Consider the following 21,103-nt stretch of genomic DNA (forward strand, 5'->3'; position numbering starts at 1 on the left):
GAGTTGTAGTGCAAAACATCTGGAGGTCACCAAGTGGGCAAAGGACACTTCTTAAGGACATTAAAGAAATCTGCCTCCTCCTGACTCATGGCCATGCTCCTCAACACTCAGCAGAGTAGCCCCTTAATCACCCCCCTTCCTTCCCCAACTCCACTCTTGCACCTACTGGGTTTTGGCTCCTCTTCTGCAGGCTGCTCTTCCTCCGTTTTCTCCTCCTTTTTGCGGAAGCTCGCTACCTTATCCACTAAGCCCATCAGCCGCCGGTAAAAGGATGTGTCTTCCTCCTCCTCCTCTTCTTCACCCTCTGATTGGATACCTGTTGGGGAACGTGCAGAGCCAATGAGCGCACGCGTCAAAAAATGGGGGAAACCAGTCTGGTGCCCAAGCCAGCCAGGGTGTGTGGACAAGAACACACTGTGCAAGTGTGGACCTTGGCATCTGCAGCATCTTCACAACCCACACTTGCCGTTTGGATTTTCAGTGCAAGCTTCTAGCTGTCATTCACCACAGGGATAAGCTGGGGAAGATGTGCCTTGCATCTACGAAATGGAACTCTCAGCACCCTTAAAAAACGACGACTCCCAGGATTCCTTGGGGGAAGCCATGGCTGTTTAAAGTGGTATCACAGCGCTTTAAATATGTGGTGCGAATGTGTCCTGATGTTAAGGCAGGTGTCGGGAGCAGGTCAGCAATAACTCAGAAACTGTCAGTGAAGTCAACTCCTTTTTCCAAGAAACAAAACAGCTGAGGCCTAGTGAGCACAGCAACTCTTTCCAGTAGACCTTGCCCCAATGGCAGCTGTGAGGACTGAAGGTCCACGTCTTCCCACAGCTCCCTAAGTCTCCTCCTCGCCCGGGTCCTTCCCAAGCAACCTGAGACTCTGATGCCTTGTCTGTTTTTGCTCTGCCCTCTTCACACCTCATCTGGTTCTGTGAGACCAGGGTTCCCTGGGAGGTTCCTCAGCTGATGCTTCCCAGCACTCCTCTGCATCAAGCAGAGTGGCTTTCAGTGTGCTTAAGAGCTGGTAGGGGCAATGAAGAGGTGCTCCTTACCACAGTGAGACAGCAAATCAGCGTGGAATTCCAGCAGTTCGTCCCGGATGTCTTCCGGTACTGGGCACTCCTCCTCATCAGCCCCATTCTTGAAGTGTAGCAGCATGTTGATCTGCAGAGGAGAGAAGGCACAGGTTGCACTGGATGTGGGTTGCAAGCTTGCGCAGCTTTTGTCCCGTACAGCACCTAGCATCATACTGGAGTTAAGTGATGAATGCTGCTAAGCAGAGAACCTGGGCCTTTCCTGTTGAATGTACTATGCCAGTCTTCCCCAACCTGGTGCCCTCCAGATGTTTTGCACTACAAACTGCCTGGGGCTGATAGGAGTTACAGCTCGTCACATCTGGAGGGCACCAGGTTGGGAAAGGCTGTGCATTAGAAGAGTCTTTCCTTTGCTCTCAGGAAACCAATAGTTGCTCAGGATACAAATTTAGCAGAACAGCAAAACATCAAGTGCTGAACGTCATTCATTCATCATTCATCGTTTTATTTGTAAGCCGCCTTTCCACAGTAAAAACAACGCTCAAGGCGGCTTACAGCACGACAAGATTTACATAATTACCAACATAACAAAAGCCATAAACAGTAAATAAAACAAATAAAAAAGTACCAGCCAAATGGAAAACAATTTGCACAAAAATCATAAAATCTAAATCTTCTCATGAGAAGAGAAGACTCCCTAGAAAAGACCCTGATGTTGGGAAAGATGGAGGGCACAAGGAGAAGGGGACGACAGAGGATGAGATGGTTGGACAGTGTTCTCGAAGCTACTAACATGAGTTTGGCCAAACTGCGAGAGGCAGTGAAGGATAGGCGTGCCTGGCATGCTCTGGTCCATGGGGTCACGAAGAGTCGGACACGACTGAACGACTGAACAACAACAAAATCTAATATAGCATTAGTATCAATCACAATTTAAAATGGCATAGATAAAAAATAAAAGCAATTTAAAAACAAAAAGCAAAAACAAAAAGGGAGCCCTCTCTGCCCAGCAGCAGCAGCAGCAGCACTCCTTTATGGAGCCTGTCAGGCCCCGTCCCAATCCAGGTGGAGAGAAGCAGGGCAGGGCCCTTCAGGCTCCCAGCTTATGTTCTGAATCCCAAAATGAAACTTAATTTGCTTCTGCTATATCAATTTGCTTCTGCTATATCAATCAGAGGCTAGCACCAGGGCTTTCAAACTTACCTGGGATTTCCTCAGCAAGGTGGTCAGTAATAGTACTATACAATAAATAATGAATAATCATAATTTTCTGGAGTGCTATGTGAGAATATTATCGGCTTTTGACATAGGGGCATTACAGGAAGCTGTACCTCTTCACTGGCTGAAGCCCTGCCTAGCCACCCCCTTTACCTCTCCCCATTGCCCCCCCCATTGCCCCCTCCCCAGTACCTGCTCCTGAGGAGGGGAGCGGAACTCTCGGGTGCGCCGGGCCGTCTCTGCGGCGGACATGGTGAAGGCCTGCATGAGGGTGCTGTAGCGCTGGCGCTGGTTGGTCTGCAGGTTGTCCACATAGCGCTCCGAGAAAGCGATGATGGCTTCCACACGGTGCTGCAGCTCGCGGTCACAGAAGAACTGCAGCAGGTTGCACATCTGTGGGAAGAGGGGTGGAGGGGAGAGAGGAGTCGGCACAATGGGGAGAGGAGCCACAGTCACCAGGGCTGGGTGGAAAGGACTGAGAAGGAGAGAGGAGGAATTTTGGGGCTTAGCATCTTAAAAAGCAGAGGCATCACCTTGCTGACAAAGGTCCGTATAGTTAAAGCTATGGTTTTCCCAGTAGTGATGTATGGAAGTGAGAGCTGGACCATAAAGAAGGCTGATCGCCGAAGAATTGATGCTTTTGAATTATGGTGCTGGAGGAGACCCTTGAGAGTCCAATGGACTGTAGGAAGACCAAACCTATCAATTCTGAAGGAAATCAGCCCTGAGTGCTCACTGGAAGGACAGATCCTGAAGCTGAGGCTCCAATATTTTGGCCACCTCATGAGATGAGAAGACTCCCTGGAAAAGACCCTGGTGTTGGGAAAGATGGAGGGCACAAGGAGAAGGGGACGACAGAGGACGGGATGGTTGGACAGTGTTCTCGAAGCTACTAACATGAGTCTGACCAAACTGCAGGAGGCAGTAGAAGACAGGAGTGCCAGGCGTGCTCTGGTCCATGGGGTCACGAAGAGTTGGACATGACTAATCAACAACAAATGTACATACCAACTGGAGATGGGACATGGAATGGGCTCAAAGGAGGACTACACAGAGACGGGTCTTTCAGGTGACCCGGTAGCTGAATGGTGCTCACAGAGCTGGCTCGGGATGTTACATAACAAGAGCCCTGGATCAGGTCAACGGCCATCAGGTCCAGCATCCTGTTCTCAGTGGCCAAGCGGACAATACGTCCCTTCTTCCATTAAAAGTGGGTGGGGCCAGAGCCAAACCACCAAGGGTTGGCTCCAACTGAGCTTAGACCCAACGGAATGAAATAACATGTACATTAATTTCAGCGCATCCGCTCCGAGTTGAAACTCACTTGGGTACAACCCAAAACACACTCTTGCTTTCTCACATGGTCACAGAAGCACAACCGCTACAGCCACCATCCATTCAATCTCACACATGCAGACCTCACACCCATCCACACACAAGCGTTCCCCTCATGCTCCTTTCGTGCTTTCCTAGAACATAAGAAGAGCCCTTATGAATCAGGCCAATGGCCCATCTAGTCCAGCATCCAGTTCTTAAAGTGGCCAGCCAAGATGCCAAGAACAAGACGCCCTCGATCCCGTTAAAAGTGTGTGGTCCATTGTTTGGGCAGGGAACGGAGCTAACGGACTCTGACGGTGGGAATAAGATGGCTGGGAAGACACTGCTGAAGGATCACAGAGGCTGGGTGATCTGGAGGTTGTGGGGGGAGAGGAGGAAACCCCAAAGCCACACCCTTTACCTGCAGCTTGACCGATTCAGGAAGCTTCATCTGCAGCAGGCCTTCCTCCAACCCCTCCTCATCCTCCTTGGCTTCCGCTTCCCCGGCCTCGATGGCTTTCAGCTCCCTCTTCTCGCCTCCCTCCACTTCTTCCTTCTTCCCCCCTCCGGCCTCTTTCTCCGCCCCCTCTTCGTCTTCTTCCGCCGCCGCCATCTCCTCCTCTTCCTCCGCGGGCACTTGCTCTTCCCCTCCCTCCTCAGCATCCGCCGGCGCCTCCTCTTCCTCCTTGGGCTCCACGAAGACGTTCGGCTCGATCATCTTGAGGATGTGGCGCACGTCCTCGTCCTCGAAGACACCCATGATGAGGAGGGTGCAGATCAGCTTGAGGACCGGCACAAACTGGAACTCCACGCTGCCCCCGACGGGGTCGCGGGTGTGCTGCCCACCATCCTGGACAGCCTCAGTCAGCATGTTGATAGCCTTCACCTTCAGCACGTCCAAGGGGATGGACGGGCTCAGCTGGTACAGCTCTTTGCTGTTGCTGACGAAGCAGGTGTCCACAAAGTGCAACGGCGGGCGCAGGCAGGTGCTCATGCCCACCCCGGGCAGGCCAGGCTTCTTGGTGCCGGCCGGGAAGAGCGTGATGCTCTTGGTCTCGTCCGTCATGGGGACGATGAACTCGCTGTTCATCATGAGGCGGGAGCGCTTGGCGGACTCCAGGTGCATGCCGATGAGCAGGTCGTAGTAGCCGCTGCGCAGAAGGCCAGGCAGGTGGTTGCTCTCGATGGTGTGCAGCAGCTGAGACTCGTCCACGTGGCTGCACAGGGCATGCGCAACCCGGTTGTTGCCCAAAGCGCAGACGGCGCAGTACAACTTCAGGGTATGCGAGTGGAATTTCAGCAGGTCCAGGCGCTCTGAAAGCTCCAGGATGTCTATGCACCTGTGAAGGGGAGTCAGAAGAGGGGGACATGAGGGCACTGTGTGGCAGGAAGTACCCTGTACTCCAGGCGTGGGCATCGTCTTTTTGTAAAAGCTCTAGTTCTCCACAAGGAAGCTGAGCCTAGGGCTGCATAAATACCTTACATTTAAAGCTCACGGCTTCTCCCAAAGAAGAAGAAGAGAAGAAGAGTTTGGATTTGATATCCTGCTTTATCACTACCCGAAGGAGTCTCAAAGCGGCTAACATTCTCCTTTCCCTTCCTCCCCCACAACAAACACTCTGTGAGGTGAGTGGGGCTGAGAGACTTCAGAGAAGTGTGCCTAGACCAAGGTCACCCAGCAACTGTATGTGGAGGAGCGGAGACGTGAACCTGGTTCACCAGATTACGAGTCTACCGCTCTTAACCACTACACCACACTGGCCCAAAGAGTCATTGGAAATGTAGTTTACCCCTCATGGAGCTACAATTCCCAGCACTATCATCATCATCATCATCATCATTAAATACCTCCCTACAATTTTTTGGGGGGAAGTACAAGTTAAAAACAAAATAGAGCAAAACAGATGCAAAGGGTGAATTATTAATATAATAGGCTTAACACAGGTCTGTAACTACGCATGTTGATAATCTTAACACTTTCTTTCCTCTTTACATTTTCTTAACAGGGCGTCAATTCACGGGCTTTTCGGATGAGGAAATAACTCAAGAGTGCTTGTAGTTTAGTGTACACATTATCATCATTTTATATCACTGTTGTTGTTTCCTGCTTTTCAACAGCAGAACCGAAAGTAGGTTGCAACCACTTAAAAGTCAGTATTAAAAAAAAGTATTAAAATAAATTACAGTAACAGGAATAGGTAGGTCCTGAAAACTCACACTTCAGATGGCCAATGCCAGTGTAAGCTCTAAGATGCTAGACACACTTTTGTAGGGAATGAATTCTGCAACTTAGGGCTGCCACAGAGAATGTCCTCTACAGGGTCATCACTACCCCAAACTTCTGAAGGTGGTGGAACTATCAAGAGAGCCCCCTGCTTCAAATGAATGGTGTGCATGAGACCTCTGAGAGGTAAGCTGGAGGAGAGATGCTCAAAAGGCCTCCGTTTTCTTCCAGCCCTTTGAGGGAGCAAGTGGCTCATTAGGAGCTCTCCGCAGTGCTGAAATGGCTAATCTGCCTTAGAACTTGGTAGAGCTCAGCTGTAACTCCTACGGGGGCTTATAGGAGACTCACCGGCTTTCCTCTGGAATGTGGAGGGCCATCATGATGTTAGGCTCTGTACACTCAACCATCCACCCATGCCGGTCGCTGAAACGGGCAACGTCCACCCGCAGGAACTCATTGGGCATACGGCTCCAGGTCATCGCTGTCAGCATCTGAATGGCAAGCCGTGGTGGGCACTGGGGTTCTGGGTTCTTCCGCTCACTGCGGAACATGGCAGCTGAGATGGGCATGATGTTCTGCCAGGGGAGGAGAAGGGAGACAGAAGAATGTAGTCACTCTGAATGTCACAACTGCAAGCTTCCCTCTGTTCTAAAATACTGTTATAGTTTTGAGGGGAGTTCAGTCTGGATATCTGTGTGTCCCTTCCAAGCCTGTGATCCAGTATGCAGTGCAGTTTAGAATCTAGCAGAAGAAGCAACTGAACCAGTCAGACACGTTTCTTTGTTAAGGTAATGCCCTCAGCTGGCCAGCTAAGTACTTCCATTTATATGTCCAAGTAAGTTGTCCTGTTGCTAAAGAGACAAAAGGATGGGCCTTCTCCCACCTCATCTGGCTGGATGCCATGTGATCCTAGGATGGAGAATAGGAGGTTAAGGGGAGGCTGTTTGTGAGAAGGTTTAGGCTGATGCTGGAAGCTGGAGACACAAAGGCTTGCCTTACTCTGTGCTGTACCCAGAGCTATAGTCTGGGAACTTAATGTGGAGGCAAGATCTCTTGGGGTGTTAATGCTGTGAGGACCTCCAGTCTACCGGTATGCTAAGGTTGTATTTATATGCAAATGTAACCATATATCCTGAAGACACCACAGTCTGCATTCACCTTCATTTCAAGGAAACCGAAACCTGGATAAAGGCTGGAGCCCTAGAGTCCCTCATGGCTTGGCGATTGGGATGTGTGCAAAAACACTACTATTTGGCAGTTTGGTCCTTACCTTCAGCTTGCCCAGTTCAAACTGGATTACGTTCTGGCTTGTTGGGAGGACAACGACAGCAGGAAACAGCTTTGTGTTTGGCTCCACCTGCAGCGTGACAGGTGTGTAAGATGACGCAGTAAGACACATAGGAAAAAGGTTTCAACTTTTTCTCCCAATGAATGCTGGGAATTGTAGCATTGCAAGGATGCCCAGTACCATTTTTGTCAGGATGCTGAGTGAGGTCAATATTTTGTCTATTTTTAATATATTTAAAACAATGATATATACCGGCTTTTATCAATTATTTCAGGGCAGTTTATTTTATTTTATTTTATTTGTAAATACATTCAAGCAAATCAGAGAGTATTGGTCCTGCAGTCTCTGACACGCACATACACCTGACATTTTTGGCCACTACGCTAAATCAGAGCCTTTACATGGGTGGTTTCACGACCCCTGAATCTAGCAGCGATCCAGACACAAGGTGGAAACCTGGAAGGGAGTTAGGGAACCAGATCAGGTTTAGGGCTCAGAGCTGACTGTGGAAGAAGGGGAGCCCATTGTGCCTCAGGCTGAGGGATAGGAGCCCCCAGAGAAATCTCTAAGACAGTCTATTGGGCCAGAGCCTGATCCTTATGGGCACGTTCCCATGAAGAACCAGATGCTTCCCACTGCACATCACCAGTCTGGTGGTGCAAGGAACACACCAGGAAGCAGCATATAGGGCAGAGGAGACTTGCCTGCCTTTAGAGCAGAGGGTTGGCCCTTAAAGGCTTTGTAGTTCTCCACAAGCCTGGAGGATGTAGTCTGGAGACAGAGGATTATATTGTCCACTCACAACCTTTGCTGGAGGGGTTGGCAACTTTCAACCTGGCTGAAGCTTGCATCGGTCCAGAACATGGCAGGTGCATATAACAGGCATCCTTGACCAAGCTCTAGAAAGAGGACTGTTTTCTGAAAGCCTCACAGGAGAATATAGAAGCTCCAGCCAGCAATTCCCCTCCTGTGTGTCTCCAATGTCGGTGGTTGGAGGTTGAAAATGGAGGTTGCATTAAGCTATCGCTTACCGACAGTTCCGCATCTATTTTAAAATCCCATTTAAAGACTATCTAAAGCCAGCATCCATCCCCACACCTTGTGGTGGCAAATTCCTTAAATTAAATATGCACTGTATGACGACCACCTCTCTGTACTCCACAGTGTCCTGGAAAAAGTGTTCTGCCCTTCCACCCAGAAGGTGCCCCACTCACCTGGAAGAAAGTGTTGACCTCTTTCCCGTTGGCTGTAAAGGTCATGAGGCCTGTCGCCAGGTCAACGAGGCAGCCAATCACCAGGTCCACGGTGCTGACCCGAGTCTGCTGGGTACTGGAGACGAAATCCCCTCCCCACACCATGTAGCAACTGCTTCGCTTGATGCTACGAAAGGGAGAAACAGTTGAAGAGTCCTTCTGCCCAAGACCTTCTTGAGGTACCACTAAGCCCTGAAAAGCAAGGCTTCCCCAACCTGGTGCCCTCCACATGTTCCTGAACTACAATTCCCATCACCCCTCTTGTCTGTAGCCTCTTTTTGTGCTCATCCTTTTGTGCTCATTTGAGGTCCTTGTTTTATCTTTGCTGGGCCTCCTTCCAACCTTCAGCCCCAATCAACTAAGACACGGGTCTGAGGAAATGTTTATGACAGACCCGCAAGGCTAAGGGAACCCGGCTAGCTCTCACCTGTCATGGATGTTTCCCTTGTCGTCACCCATGGTGACAGTGACGTTGCGCACCTTGGTGAGGTCAAAGTTCATGTCGTGCTGGTGGTAGTCAGGTGTGACCCAGCCTACCCAGACACAGGTAGGCTCCTGGCCGGCAAAGATCCGAACTGAGTAGTAATACTGTAAGAAGAAAGGGATGATGACGAACTGTGGGTAGCTTAAGCTAGGAAGTAATAACTCTTTTGGTGCAAGTTGAAGGAAGAGAGGAGCTATGCGCAGGATTTTTAAACTCAAAACATTTCCCCAAGCATCCCATCTCTGGGAAAAGGCCACATGCTCTGAAACTGGTTCGTGAATCATGCTTTAGCTCCACCCAGAAAAAAAGATGCCCTCGACATGTAGCAAAGCACATCCGAGGACCCCAAAGTAAAGGAGGAATCCCCGCTTCCATCAAGAGATTGCATGCCAAGCCCCACAAAGAGCCATGTCCTTGTTACCGTTGTGGTGTTCATGATGATCTCGGGGTCATCTCGATTATCTGGAACCACCTCCTCTTCCAGCCGAGGTACGGTGGGGACGACCGGAGGAGGGCTGATGAAGGTGGTGGCTTTCTTGGCTTTGAACAGGAAACTGGAGAAGTGGGAGAGAGGGAGCATGGTCAGAAACTGCATCCAAATAATCAGGCCTCATTCTCTCCAAGGCTGCCACCTTCGGCGTGCTTTTCTTGGATTAAAATGCATTACTGAACTGAACGGGACTTACTTCTGAATCAGTCTGCATTGCACCACATTGTTTAAACACGCAGGGGGGGGGCTTTCACACAGCAGTGCACTGGGGCCTTGTCACTGCTTACGCATGAATGTTTTGCACAGTACCGGCCACATGCCGTCATGCTCATAACGTCCAGTAGTTCCTCCTAAAAGTTCCTAACTTTAATAAATAAACTGAACTCCACCATAACTCAGAACAAGGCTTTTAGCATGGCTGCCCCCTGTTCTATGGAATAGCATTCCTGTTCAGACGCGACAAGCGCTCACTAACTGCACTTTCCGGAAACAGCTGAAGACATGCTGGTTCAAAAAGGATTTCCTAGTAGGACAAATGGGTAAACACCAATGTCCAGGTAAAGGTAAAGGGACCCCTGACCATTAGGTCCAGTCGTGGATGACTCTGGGGTTGCAGCACTCATCTCGCTTTATTGGCCGAGGGAGCTGGCGTACAGCTTCTGGGTCATGTGGCTGGCATGACTAAGCTGTTTCTGGCGAACCACAGCAGCGCACGGAAACGCCGTTCACCTTCCCGCCGGAGCAGTACCTATTTATCTACTTGCACTTTGACATGCTTTCAAACTGCTAGGTGGGCAGGAGCAGGGACCGAGCAATGGGAGCTCACCCCGTTGTGGGGATTCGAACCGCCAACCTTCTGATCGGCAAGCCCTAGGCTCAGTGGTTTAGACCACAGCGGGTTTTAGTCCTCTTTTAAATGCGGTGAGGGGGTCAGGAACTCTGTGCTGGACACCAGGGGGTGGCTTTCTCCCCCGGCTTGCCCCACCCTCCAGCCCTAGGAGCCTTCAGAAAGGAGCTGCTGCCCGAAGAACAAAGCTGCTTCATGAAAATGTTGACTTGATCTATTAGTGAGCTGTACTGTTTAGTTACATGTTTTTATATGTCAAATGAACCGTTAATTAATGATTATTAATTTTCTAGCGTTGTGTTGCAGCGACATTATACGGCTCACGGTGTATAATTGTTGCATCACTGCATTTAGTTTCTGAACTGCTTTGAGCACAGATTTACTTGCAGAAACAACGACCTATGGTTTTGTGCTTTTAACTGTTTTTAAAATCGCCTTAAGTAGTTGGTTTGGAAGGCCATCCTATATTCCCATTTGATAGAGATTTGCCATTTCTGCAGAAAACCCGATAAATAAAACAAACAAACGTGCCACATAAAGGGTAAATCTGAATTAAATGGGGGAGGGAGGGAAGAGGCGGCAATCTCATTGGAAGCCATGCACGCTGCTGCATGCTCTTTGGAGCAAAGTTGGGATATAAATGTAATAACATAGGCAGGACAGTGTTCTCGAACAGTGTTCTCGAAGCGACTAGCATGAGTTTGGCCAAACTGCGGGAGGCAGTGAAAGATAGGCGTGCCTGGCGTGCTCTGGTCCATGGAGTCTGACATGACTGAATGGGGCAGCCTTCCCTGGTGGGGAGCACCTGCAACGGGCTCCCCATGCCCCAACCCAGCCCTCACCCTCGCTTGGTCTTGCCCTTTTCCGTCGAAGCATCCTTTTCGTTCTCGGCCTTGGAGGCCTCCTTGGGGGTCTCCTTAGCAGCAGCTGGGGGAGCAGGGCCTTGCTTCTCCTTCTCGGCCTCTTCGGCCTCCTTGGGGCTGGCGGTTTTCTTCAGCTGCTCGTATTCCGAGTCGAGGTCGACGTCTTTGACCTCGTCCTCGGGGATGGTGAGGGCGTGCGTGAGGGGAGTGGTGCCCGCCGTGACCTTGAACTTCTCGTCAAACTCCACGGGCATGCTGAGCCGAAGGAAGAGGAGCTCCACCACGGCGTTCTGTGAGCCGAACGTCCGGTGCGTCATCTTCAAGCACGGAGGGTTGTCCACGGTGCCGTCAATCCGGGACACCTGGAAATGGAGCACAGGGCAGCACGGGTTCACCTTACGGTTTCTCTTTTGCACAAGCCACCTGCAACCAAATCCACATCCTTACCTGGTCCTGTGCCGAGAAACGCGGCACAAAAGGAAGCCTAGATGAGCCCTCAGAAAGTACCAACAGTAAGGGAATGGCAGAATAAGTGATTAAGACTATGCAGCAATGGCTCAATTGACAAATAGATTAAGGGGGAAATACAAAACAATCATTTACACAAAAATGGGATATGTTTAAGAAATACCTACAAAAATATAATAACGACATAACATCTATGGCAGCGTTTGAATGACCCTTGTCTAAATTAAATATTATTAGAAAAGGAAAAATGGTACGATATGTTATAAGAAAGTATTAGAAAATATAGTAAGAGTAAGGTAAGAAGTATAAGTACATTCAGTGTTGTAAATGTAACTCACGTCGGGAAATGACAGGAAGTCAATTTTGACATAATTTAGTTTATTGGATTTTTACTTTGGTTTGTTTTTGTTTAGTTAGAAAGTATAAGAAAAGAGCACGTATAAGTACAAGTTTAAATCAATATTTAACGGTATAATTATTAGACCAACTCTAAGGTGCTACTGGAAATATTTTTTTTATTTCTTATTTTGTTTTGACTATGGCAGATCAACACGGCTACCTCCCTGTAACTGTTATTATTATTATTAGTTTTACCTTTTCTTTGTACATGTATTTAAGAGTGTGTATGATATCCTTGGATGTCACTTAATAGCAATAAAATTATAGATAGATATATAGATAGATAGACAAGATAGATAGATGAGCCCTCAGACGTGGGTCTCTTCATCCCCTCAGGAGCTCTGGCCCAGTGTGTCTCCATCTTGTCAAGCAGCCATGGCTGCTGCCCTCAGACACAGCCAAGGCTTCCCTCTCTCCCCTGCCTCCTCACCGCTGCCCACTCTGTCCATGCCACTATTTGTCTCTCTGGAGCTCCATAACAACGCCAATTCCTTTATTCTCCAATGTCCTGATCCCTTTTCACCAACATGGCTTTGTCATATACCTTAAGGGCCTTCTCCCTCACGTTGTCTCTCCATGGCAAGGCCACAGGCCTGGGATCCTCCTCTGCCTCTCCTTACATTTACCCCAGAAACCTCCCTCCCTCCTATCTTCCTCACAGGGCTCAAATTTTGAAGCGAGCTGGCCTCCATTTTTAAAATTATATATATATATATATATATATATATATATATATATATATATATATATATAGGGACAGCCATATAAGCACTCCTCCCGTGACTCCCTCTTTTTTATAATTTTATTTTATTTATGATTTTCAGTTTTATACATTTCAATGATTTCACAGTCACTTTAACATTTTAAAACCTGACTTCCTTCCCCCTTTCTGCAGTTCCTTAAATTTATTTTTAATACCTTCTGCATATCCAAATTAATTTGTTTCATTTATTCATCTACTTTAAATATATACTCTTATAAAACTGCAGGTTATTACAATAATCCTGCCAGTGCTCTTATCTGTTTGCAGTTTGTTTGTAAATATTCAATGAACCATTTCCATTCTTTTATAAAAAGTTTGTAATCTTGATTTCTTATTTTTTCCGGTAAGTTTCGCCATCCCATGAACTCACTCTTTGTCATGGCTGGGCTATATAGGCTCCCCGTATAATTTTGGTTCTATGTTACCACATCTCTGCAATTTGTTTTTGTTTTTTAACTGAATATTCTCTGTGTGTGGTTCTGCTATTGCTTTGTATGGTTATGTGTTTGGTACATAGGTTGATGATAAATCAATTAAAAATTAATATTTAAAACAATCATTCCTGAAGTTCCCTCACGTTCCCACCCTCCAAGCTTTCATTCTGCCAAAGTATGCCCTCTGAAGTGAGGCGAAGGAGGTTTTTGCTCTTTACCTCACAAACTTGGCTTCTAGAATGTTCTCTACAGGCATCGCTCTACAAATCCAGTCTCTCCGGAGTGCCCTCTGGACAGCCACTGGGTGTCCCTTTCCCCCAGGCCTCAGTTCACGCAAGCGTGGCAATAATAATAATAATAATAATAATAATAATAATAATAATAATTTATTTATACAATAATCAATCAAACATTAAAAGCTTCCCTAAACAGTGCTGCCTTCAGATATTTTCTGAATGTCAGGTAGTTGTTTATTCCCTTGACCTCTGATGGGAGGGCGTTCCACAGGGCGGGTGCCACTACCGAGAAGGCCCTCTGCCTGGTTCCCTGTAGCTTGGCTTCTCGCAGTCAGGGAACCGCCAGAAGGCCCTCGGCGCTGGACCTCAGTGTCCGGGCTGAATGATGGGGGTGGAGACGCTCCTTCAGGTATACTGGACTGAGGCCGTTTAGGGCTTTAAAGGTCAGCACCAACACTTGTGCTCAGAAACGTACTGGGAGCCAATGTAGGTCTTTCAGGACCAGTGTTATATGGTCCTGGCAGCCGCTCCCAGTCACCAGTCTAGCTGCCGCAATCTGGATTAATCGTAGTTTCTTGGTCACCTTCAAATGTAGCCCCATGTAGAGTGTGTTGCAGTAATCCAAATGAGAGATAACCAGAGCATGCACCACTCTGGCCCGTGGGCAGGTAGAGTCTCAGCCTGCATACCAGATGGAGCTGGTAGACAGCCGCCCTGGACACAGAATTGACCTTCGCCTCCATGGACAGCTGCGAGTCCAAAATGACTCCCAGGCTGCACACCAGGTCCTTCAGGGGCACAGATGCCCCATTCAGGACCAGGGAGTCCTCCACACCTGCCCGCCTCCTTCCCCCCCCCCAAAACAGTACTTCTGTCTCGTCAGGATTCAACCTCATTCTGTTAGCCGCCATCCATCCTCCAAAAAAAGAAAAGCTCACCTCATAATGAGGGTGCTCCGTGGGCACCGTGGAGAACTGGGGCAGGCTCTTGCTGAACCACATGGTGATGTCTCGCTTCATGTTGATGGCGAACGGCTCAAAGCCTTCTTGCAGGCCGCAGATGGTGAAGTAGCGGAGGGTGCTGACATCCTGGCCCAGGTTGAGGCGCCCGACCTGGGACAAGCCCAAGCTGCACACCGGGATGAAACCTGCAAAGCCACACAGGTGGAGGGAATTAAAAACCCAGTTTTCTTGGTACCCATCACTAGAGCCCATCGGTCTGTCCAGAGCTGCTTTGGATTAATGTTGATTATATCGCACGGCTCAAGGAAAGACACAAGCACAGATTTTGGTACCGGGCTGGGTGCCGAGTTCTGCATCCTAAGGATCTGAGGTTTCTTTTCTTTTCTTTTCTTTTTTTTTTAAAAAATCAAGTTTCTAGTTCTCGGGATTGAGGAAGGCCTGGTGATTTTTATTTTATTTTTTTAAAGCTTATCAGAATTTCAGATAGCAAACGAACAAGACTATAACAAGAATCATAGCAGTAAGAAAACGTGGGCCACTTATACGATCCAAATGGCAACGACACACGCCAGTTTAAATTGTTATGACTGCCTGATTATTTTGTCAGAAAGTGGGATGTTGTCGTTTGAAACGAAAGGAAGGAAAGACATTTCAGCATTATTATTTACAAATTATTTATTAAATTTATATTGCTGCCCCTCGTCTAAAAATCCCAGGGCAGTTCACAGAATAAAACACAAGTAAATTATTCAACCGAAAGAACAAAACAAAATCTCCCCTCCCCACAGACACATTTAAAAGGCTGTGAGATATTAATCACCTGAAGGTGCAAGACCCCAGGAAGAGACAACAGCCGCCTTCCACCTCTGACATTAGCCCACTAGATATTCCTGGGCCCCTAATATTTTATTTATTTTCATTTATTCAATTTAAATACCACCCTTTATCAAAAGATCCCAGGGCGGCGGTATACAACATTAAAAACACATTACAGAACATCAATAACAATAAAAATAACAAAAAGCATACTGACAGACAAATAATAAAACAGTTAGTAACAGTCCTCTCCTTTAAACAGTGAATGGTGAAATTCAGCACATGGGAGTGCTACCCATTCCAGGCAAATCTTGCTAATTAAAAAATAAAATAAATTGAGATGACTCAGGTGCACAGGTAAATGCTGACATTCAAACCCCCCCCCCTTTATTTTTATTTTAAATCTAGAGCAGATTCTAACAGCTAGAGAGACATCCCAGAAGCCTTAGTTCAGGCATAGGCAAACTCGGCCCTCCAGATGTTTTGGGACTACAACTCCCATCATCCCTAGCTAACAGGACCAGTGGTCAGGGATGATGGGAGTTGTAGTCCCAAAACACCTGGGGCTCCCTGTTTGCCTTTGCCTGGCCTTAGTTCCTTGATCCTGGATTCCACCCACTAGAGTGTTTTATTCTCCTTGTAGCTAGAGTGTTTTATTCTCCCTACAAGTTCCTCATGTGGCCCATGAGCAAAAGAGAGAGAGAGAGAGAAAAAAAAAACCTGAGTCCTCTGCTTACCATCCCCGATCTCAATATCTTTGAAGGCCAACTCCGACCCCGAATCGCTGATCAGCATCTCCCCATTGAGCGTGAACATGATATTGTTGTCGGTGAGGTCTATCATGCAGCCCACCACGTCCCCCGGTTGCCACGGGCGGCCAAAAGGCTCGCTGCCCACGTGCCAACGCTGGCCCTGAAGGATAGGAGGTTGGAAAAGGGGGGGAAGGATCAGGTAACAGGTAGCAGGAAGAGGAGACACAAAGCAGGACTCGGCTAGCGGGGTCCACCCCCCAGGATTGGGGGGGGGCACATGCGCAGCATGCATTTAAAGAGCTCTGGCAACACTTTAAAAGAGTCATCATGGCTTCCCCCAAGGAATTCTGGGACCTGCCATTTGTTAAGACCCTGAACGGTAGTGCTTGGGAGAGACCCCTGCTTGAAATCCTGGATAGCTGCTGCCTGTCAGTGTGGACAACACTCAACTAAATGAAGGAACAGTCTTACTTTGGCCACCTCCGACACACATTTAAGACCACATGATACAACTTTAAACAGTTATGGCTTCCTCCAAAGAATTCTGAGAGCTAAGGGTGTGGAGACCCTGTTCACCTCAAAGAGCCACAATTTCCAGAGCGTTTTAACCATCAATCACTCTTCCAAGGAACTCCAGAAAATGTAGTTCTGAGAGAACAGGGAGCCTCCTGATAACTCTCAGCGCCTGTAACAAACTACAGCTCCCAAAATTCTTTGCGGGAAGTCACAACTGTTTAAAGCACCGGGGGGGGGGGACTAGAGGACCCTCAGGGTCCCTCCCAACGCTACAATCCCACGACTCTATTCTAAAGTGTCACCACAGAGCTTTAAACGTATGGTGCAAATGGGGCCGCAGTTCATCCCCTCTGACTCACCCGGTGTCCGTTGAAAACGTAGGCAAGCTCATCCGCTCCCAGTTCCACGTCAGGCCGCACGTTGGGTCGTGCCCACCCTACTCGCATCTCTCCCGTTGTGACAGCCTCAAATTCAAAGTACCATTTGCCTGATTTCACTGCGTAGAACTGCTCGGCGCGGAAAATGCGGACCTTCTCTGATCGGCCCTTGGTGAGCTCTTGACCTGTTGAGGAGGCCCAGGAAGAAGTGAGGAGATGCAATGATAACGTTGCCTACTTACAGATCTACGGGCTCTGGCACCCTGTTCTGTTCACTCTCCTCTAGGCAGAGAGCCCAGTCACACGTTCAGGTAGATCACATAGCCCTGAGTATCTGGGATTATACAACTCCAGGCTGCAGGTGGGAGTCCAGGTTGATCTCCCTGACATCAGAACTTCCTCATATTTGGAACACGAGCATGTCGGGGACAAGATTTTAGCTTAAACCTCTTTTTGCGTGCCAGCTTTCTGCAAGCAGAAAGGTAATGCACATAGAAAACTAGCAGGCCAGGAAGAAAGCTGAGTTGGAATCCCTCCTCTTTAAATTTGGAGGGTTTGTGCATAAGGAGGTTTAAAAAGAAATACAGGAAAAGCAAACCTGCAATTCCACCCTTCTGCAGTCTCAGGTAGCACAATCTGCTACATTTATTTATTTGAAATATGAACTTAAAACATTCTAAACCTTTGCCATTCCGTCTCAAATGCGCCTCCCCCAAAGCTTGCTTTTAATAGCCCTGCAACTGTAAAGCAGCAATAAATCATAGAATCATAGAGTTGGGAGAGACCACAAGGGCCATCCAGTCCAACCCCCAATAAACAGAATCAGCTGCATATTAGTTCATCAAAGGCCCAGGCAACTAAAATCGTCTAAAGCTGCCATTGAAAAGAGAGGAGAGGTGGCGTCAAACAAATATTTCTGGAAGGGTTTTCCGTAAATGAGGCACCACCACCCAAAAGGCTCTGTCCCCAGTCACCAACCACCTAGGCTCCAAAGCCACCGACAGCACAGCTTTTGATAACTGTCTCATTAGCCAGACAGGCCTGTGTCACTCTCCTAGCTGTACTGCCCTGCTCTTATCAGCTCTCCCACTAAGATTGGCAGAAGAGCAAACTCGGGGGAGCAGAAGGACGCTCACTAGCTTCCTGGTCTGGTGGTTCAATGTTGTATCCATAGCCGATTAGGGTGCGGACCGCTTCGCGCAGGCTGTCCCGGTTGGTTTTCTTAGTCCGCTCATCTAGCAGGCTGTAGGGCACCAGCCGGGGGTTGCGTTTGTTTTTGATGTCCTAAAAAGGGCGCAGCAGAAAACACACACATAAGACTGGCCCGTTTCCCAAAACCACACCCACCTGTCCATCAGCTGGTATCCGCAGGTGATGTCAACTGACGGGTGGGTAAAGGCAGGGCTCAATCCTGCTGGGTGCTGCTTCACCTGTGCAAGGAACGTGCTGTCAAAGCAGACCCCTCTCCCACCCCACAGCTCAACTTTGATGGGTGGACTGGATCGGCCACCTATTAGTCACCTGACGTCATCATGACATCAGAGGACAGGCAGGAAAGTTGGATGGGTGGAGATAACCACCTGGCCCACTGAGCCAAGAAGTTTCCCCATCCCTTGTATACGCCACACAACATAAACACAGGTATCCTTTATGTTGAACAAAGTATGCCTGACTAGAAAGGTGGAAGGAGCGGAAGAGAAGACTCAGGAGTCCTGGCTCACTGCTTCTCTTTCTGTCTTAAGTCAGAACATCTGACTCCTGTGCCAGAATGGCCATTACACTGGCTACCTCTGGTCTAACTTTAAGCTTTCCTTTCCTCCCCTGTCACCTAGAACCCTGCCAGGTTCTGGGTTGTAGCTTTTGCTAAGCATGCCAAGTGCTGTACCATACCTGCACAACACTGTAGGTCCAGCCCTGCTGGACCCGATCTCTTGCCCAGACATTGTGCCCATTCTCTGCCAGTCTGTCCACCAGGGTGTTCTGGGCCGGAGTTAACTTGATGTGGTTGAGATCCAGCGGCGCTGGTTTGTAGCCATTGGACATCATGTACCTGTCAAGAGGATCAAAGCAGGGCTTTAGAGCAAGGCCTACCCACCTCCAAAGCCTTTCTTTCCACCTGTTCGCAGCCACTGAGCTACTTGAGAACAGCATTCCCCTCGCCTTCACCAGCTCACTTGCTCATCCGGACATATAAACAATTCTGTATCTGCTTGGTCAACTGTCCCGTCTCCAATGGTAAGCCAACATTGTATAGCCAGGGCTGCAATTCATAATTCTGCACCAAGCACTCCCACCAAAGCCAGTTCTGAAATGCCAACGAATGTGCAAATCATGCAGCTTTGCACATTTGTGCTCATCAGCCTGGGTGGTAAACAGAGCAAAGTGATGGGCAGCTGGCAAAAGCCGCAAGTCTGAATTTTGTAACACTCTTAAGGCAGAACAGACTCTGTAGTTATCAGGTAGCACCAAGAACTAGTCTTTCATATATTGTAAGTGTTTGGATTATTAATGTATCCGGATGACTTTGTACTATTTATTGTTTAAACTTATGCCAATAAAAGGCAATAACACAGTACTGGGAAGAAGTCTCTTAGCAGTTTTTAACTGGAGATGCCAGGGATCAAAATTGTACGTAACCTGACCCTCTAAAGATGGGGTAGTGGCCAGCAGGTTGGGTGGCTTTAAGAAAGGACTGGATAAATTCACGGAGGGTAAGTGGCATCTCGGCACAATGGCTATCTTCTACTGTTGGAGGCAGCAATGTCTGAATACAAGTTTCTGGGAATCACAAGAGGGCTTTCCCACGGGCAGCTGGTTGGCCACTGTGGGAACAGGCCGCTAAACTAAATGGGTGACTGGCCCAATCCAGAAGGGGTCTTCTCCAGTCAGATGGGCGGGGTACAAATGATAAAATTCTTCTTCTTCTTCTTCTTCTTCTTCTTCTTCTTCTTCTTCTTCTTCTTCTTCTTCTTCTTCTTCTTCTCTTATGTAAGCAGAGCATGTGCTCATCACTGAGCTACAGACCCACCCAAATGTCAGAGGGGCGATCAAAGGTAACCTTGTCAGCAACCAACACACACATTCAGAGCTATACTTTGGCCTCTGCCTGGAGGCAGCGACCAGCCCACCTACGTTTTGGGAAGCTTTGTCTTCTTGAGGTTCTCTTCGGCCTTCTCATCTGCCATCCCCACATGGCAGCCCAGAGCAAGCAAGGTCCTGCAGGGGACAGATCAAGGGTTAAATCAACTCTGCTGTGTCCTTACGAAGCACATTCCTTTCCCCCACACCACTCATCTCAGTGAGCAACCGTGACGGCTGAGAAGGTTTCACATTTTCAGTTTCAAGGGGAATTCAACGGGGAAGAGACTATTGAATCAGAGTTCAATTTACCGGCAGTGCCATCTGTCAAATATGAAGCTGGTATGTGTATGTGTAAAAGAAAGCTGGGTTTGTGATAGGGACAGAATGATCTGTCAGCTTTTGTTCTCTCCGTTTCTCATTTTCCCAGTCTTAAATTCCATTCCCCACATTGCCATTTCTTTTTTTTCTTTTTAAAAAAATCACAGTCATGAAAATTCATCAGCACTCCAGTGTAAATTTCACTCAATAAACATGCTGTTATATGCCATTTTCCCGTAATGAAATGCAGTTTTATATGTTATTTTCACCAACACCTTTTGTTTTTGTGCATGCGCTAATGCACACATTTTTGTAACCCAAGGGACTGTAGCCTTCTACAGAGATCAGGCTTCGCACCTCTGCTCTAAGACACATTCCCTTGTGTTTTTCTCAGTTCCTCTCTGTTTCCTTTTCTGGACCCTGACACTGCCAAGACCCTTATTCCATTGCCAACTGCACGGGTAGGCAAACTAAGGCCCGGGGGCCATATCCAGCCCAATAGCCTTCTAAATCCGGCCCGTGGACGGTCCGGGAATCAGCATGTTTTTACATGAGTAGAATGTGCCCTTTTATTTAAAATGCATCTCAGGGTTGTCTTTGTCCATGGAGTTTTCTTGGCAGGGATACTGGAGTGGCTTGCCAGTTCCTTCTCCAGGTGGATCACATTTAGTCTAAACTCTCCGCTATGACCTGTCCATCTTGGGTGGCCCTGCATGGCATAGCTCATAGCTTCCCTGGGTTATTCAAGCCCCTTCGCCACGACAAGGCAGTGATCTGCGGGAGGCAGTGGAGGATAGGGGTGCCTGGCGTGCTCTGGTCCATGGGGTCACAAAGAGTCGGACACGACTGAACGACTGAACAACAACATCTCTGGGTTATTTGTGGGCTGCCTGGTGTTTTTACATGAGTAGAATGTGTCCTTTTATTTAAAATGCATCTCTGGGTTAGTTGTGGGGCATAGGA

The 21,103-nt window shown here is 48.2% G+C and overlaps 1 protein-coding gene across 7 annotated transcripts in view; it reads right to left on the minus strand.

The window, feature by feature from the left end:
* Nucleotides 1-21,103, minus strand: part of RYR1 (ryanodine receptor 1) — a 158,827-nt gene that overhangs the window by 82,199 nt on the left and 55,525 nt on the right. For all 7 annotated transcript variants that reach the window (XM_033158477.1, XM_033158479.1, XM_033158476.1 and 4 more), the window contains 16 exons: nucleotides 19,874-19,957; nucleotides 18,632-18,791; nucleotides 17,878-18,025; nucleotides 16,724-16,926; nucleotides 15,834-16,008; nucleotides 14,257-14,465; nucleotides 10,998-11,380; nucleotides 9,240-9,372; nucleotides 8,762-8,922; nucleotides 8,296-8,461; nucleotides 7,064-7,150; nucleotides 6,142-6,368; nucleotides 3,991-4,909; nucleotides 2,445-2,645; nucleotides 1,053-1,164; nucleotides 167-316 (listed from right to left, as the gene is read on the minus strand). In XM_033158477.1, coding sequence (XP_033014368.1) covers nucleotides 167-316; nucleotides 1,053-1,164; nucleotides 2,445-2,645; nucleotides 3,991-4,909; nucleotides 6,142-6,368; nucleotides 7,064-7,150; nucleotides 8,296-8,461; nucleotides 8,762-8,922; nucleotides 9,240-9,372; nucleotides 10,998-11,380; nucleotides 14,257-14,465; nucleotides 15,834-16,008; nucleotides 16,724-16,926; nucleotides 17,878-18,025; nucleotides 18,632-18,791; nucleotides 19,874-19,957 — 3,518 coding nt within the window. The remainder of the gene's footprint in view (nucleotides 1-166; nucleotides 317-1,052; nucleotides 1,165-2,444; nucleotides 2,646-3,990; nucleotides 4,910-6,141; nucleotides 6,369-7,063; nucleotides 7,151-8,295; nucleotides 8,462-8,761; nucleotides 8,923-9,239; nucleotides 9,373-10,997; nucleotides 11,381-14,256; nucleotides 14,466-15,833; nucleotides 16,009-16,723; nucleotides 16,927-17,877; nucleotides 18,026-18,631; nucleotides 18,792-19,873; nucleotides 19,958-21,103) is intronic.

The sequence above is a fragment of the Lacerta agilis genome, chromosome 8 (assembly GCF_009819535.1).
Source record: "Lacerta agilis isolate rLacAgi1 chromosome 8, rLacAgi1.pri, whole genome shotgun sequence".
NCBI lineage: Eukaryota > Metazoa > Chordata > Lepidosauria > Squamata > Lacertidae > Lacerta > Lacerta agilis.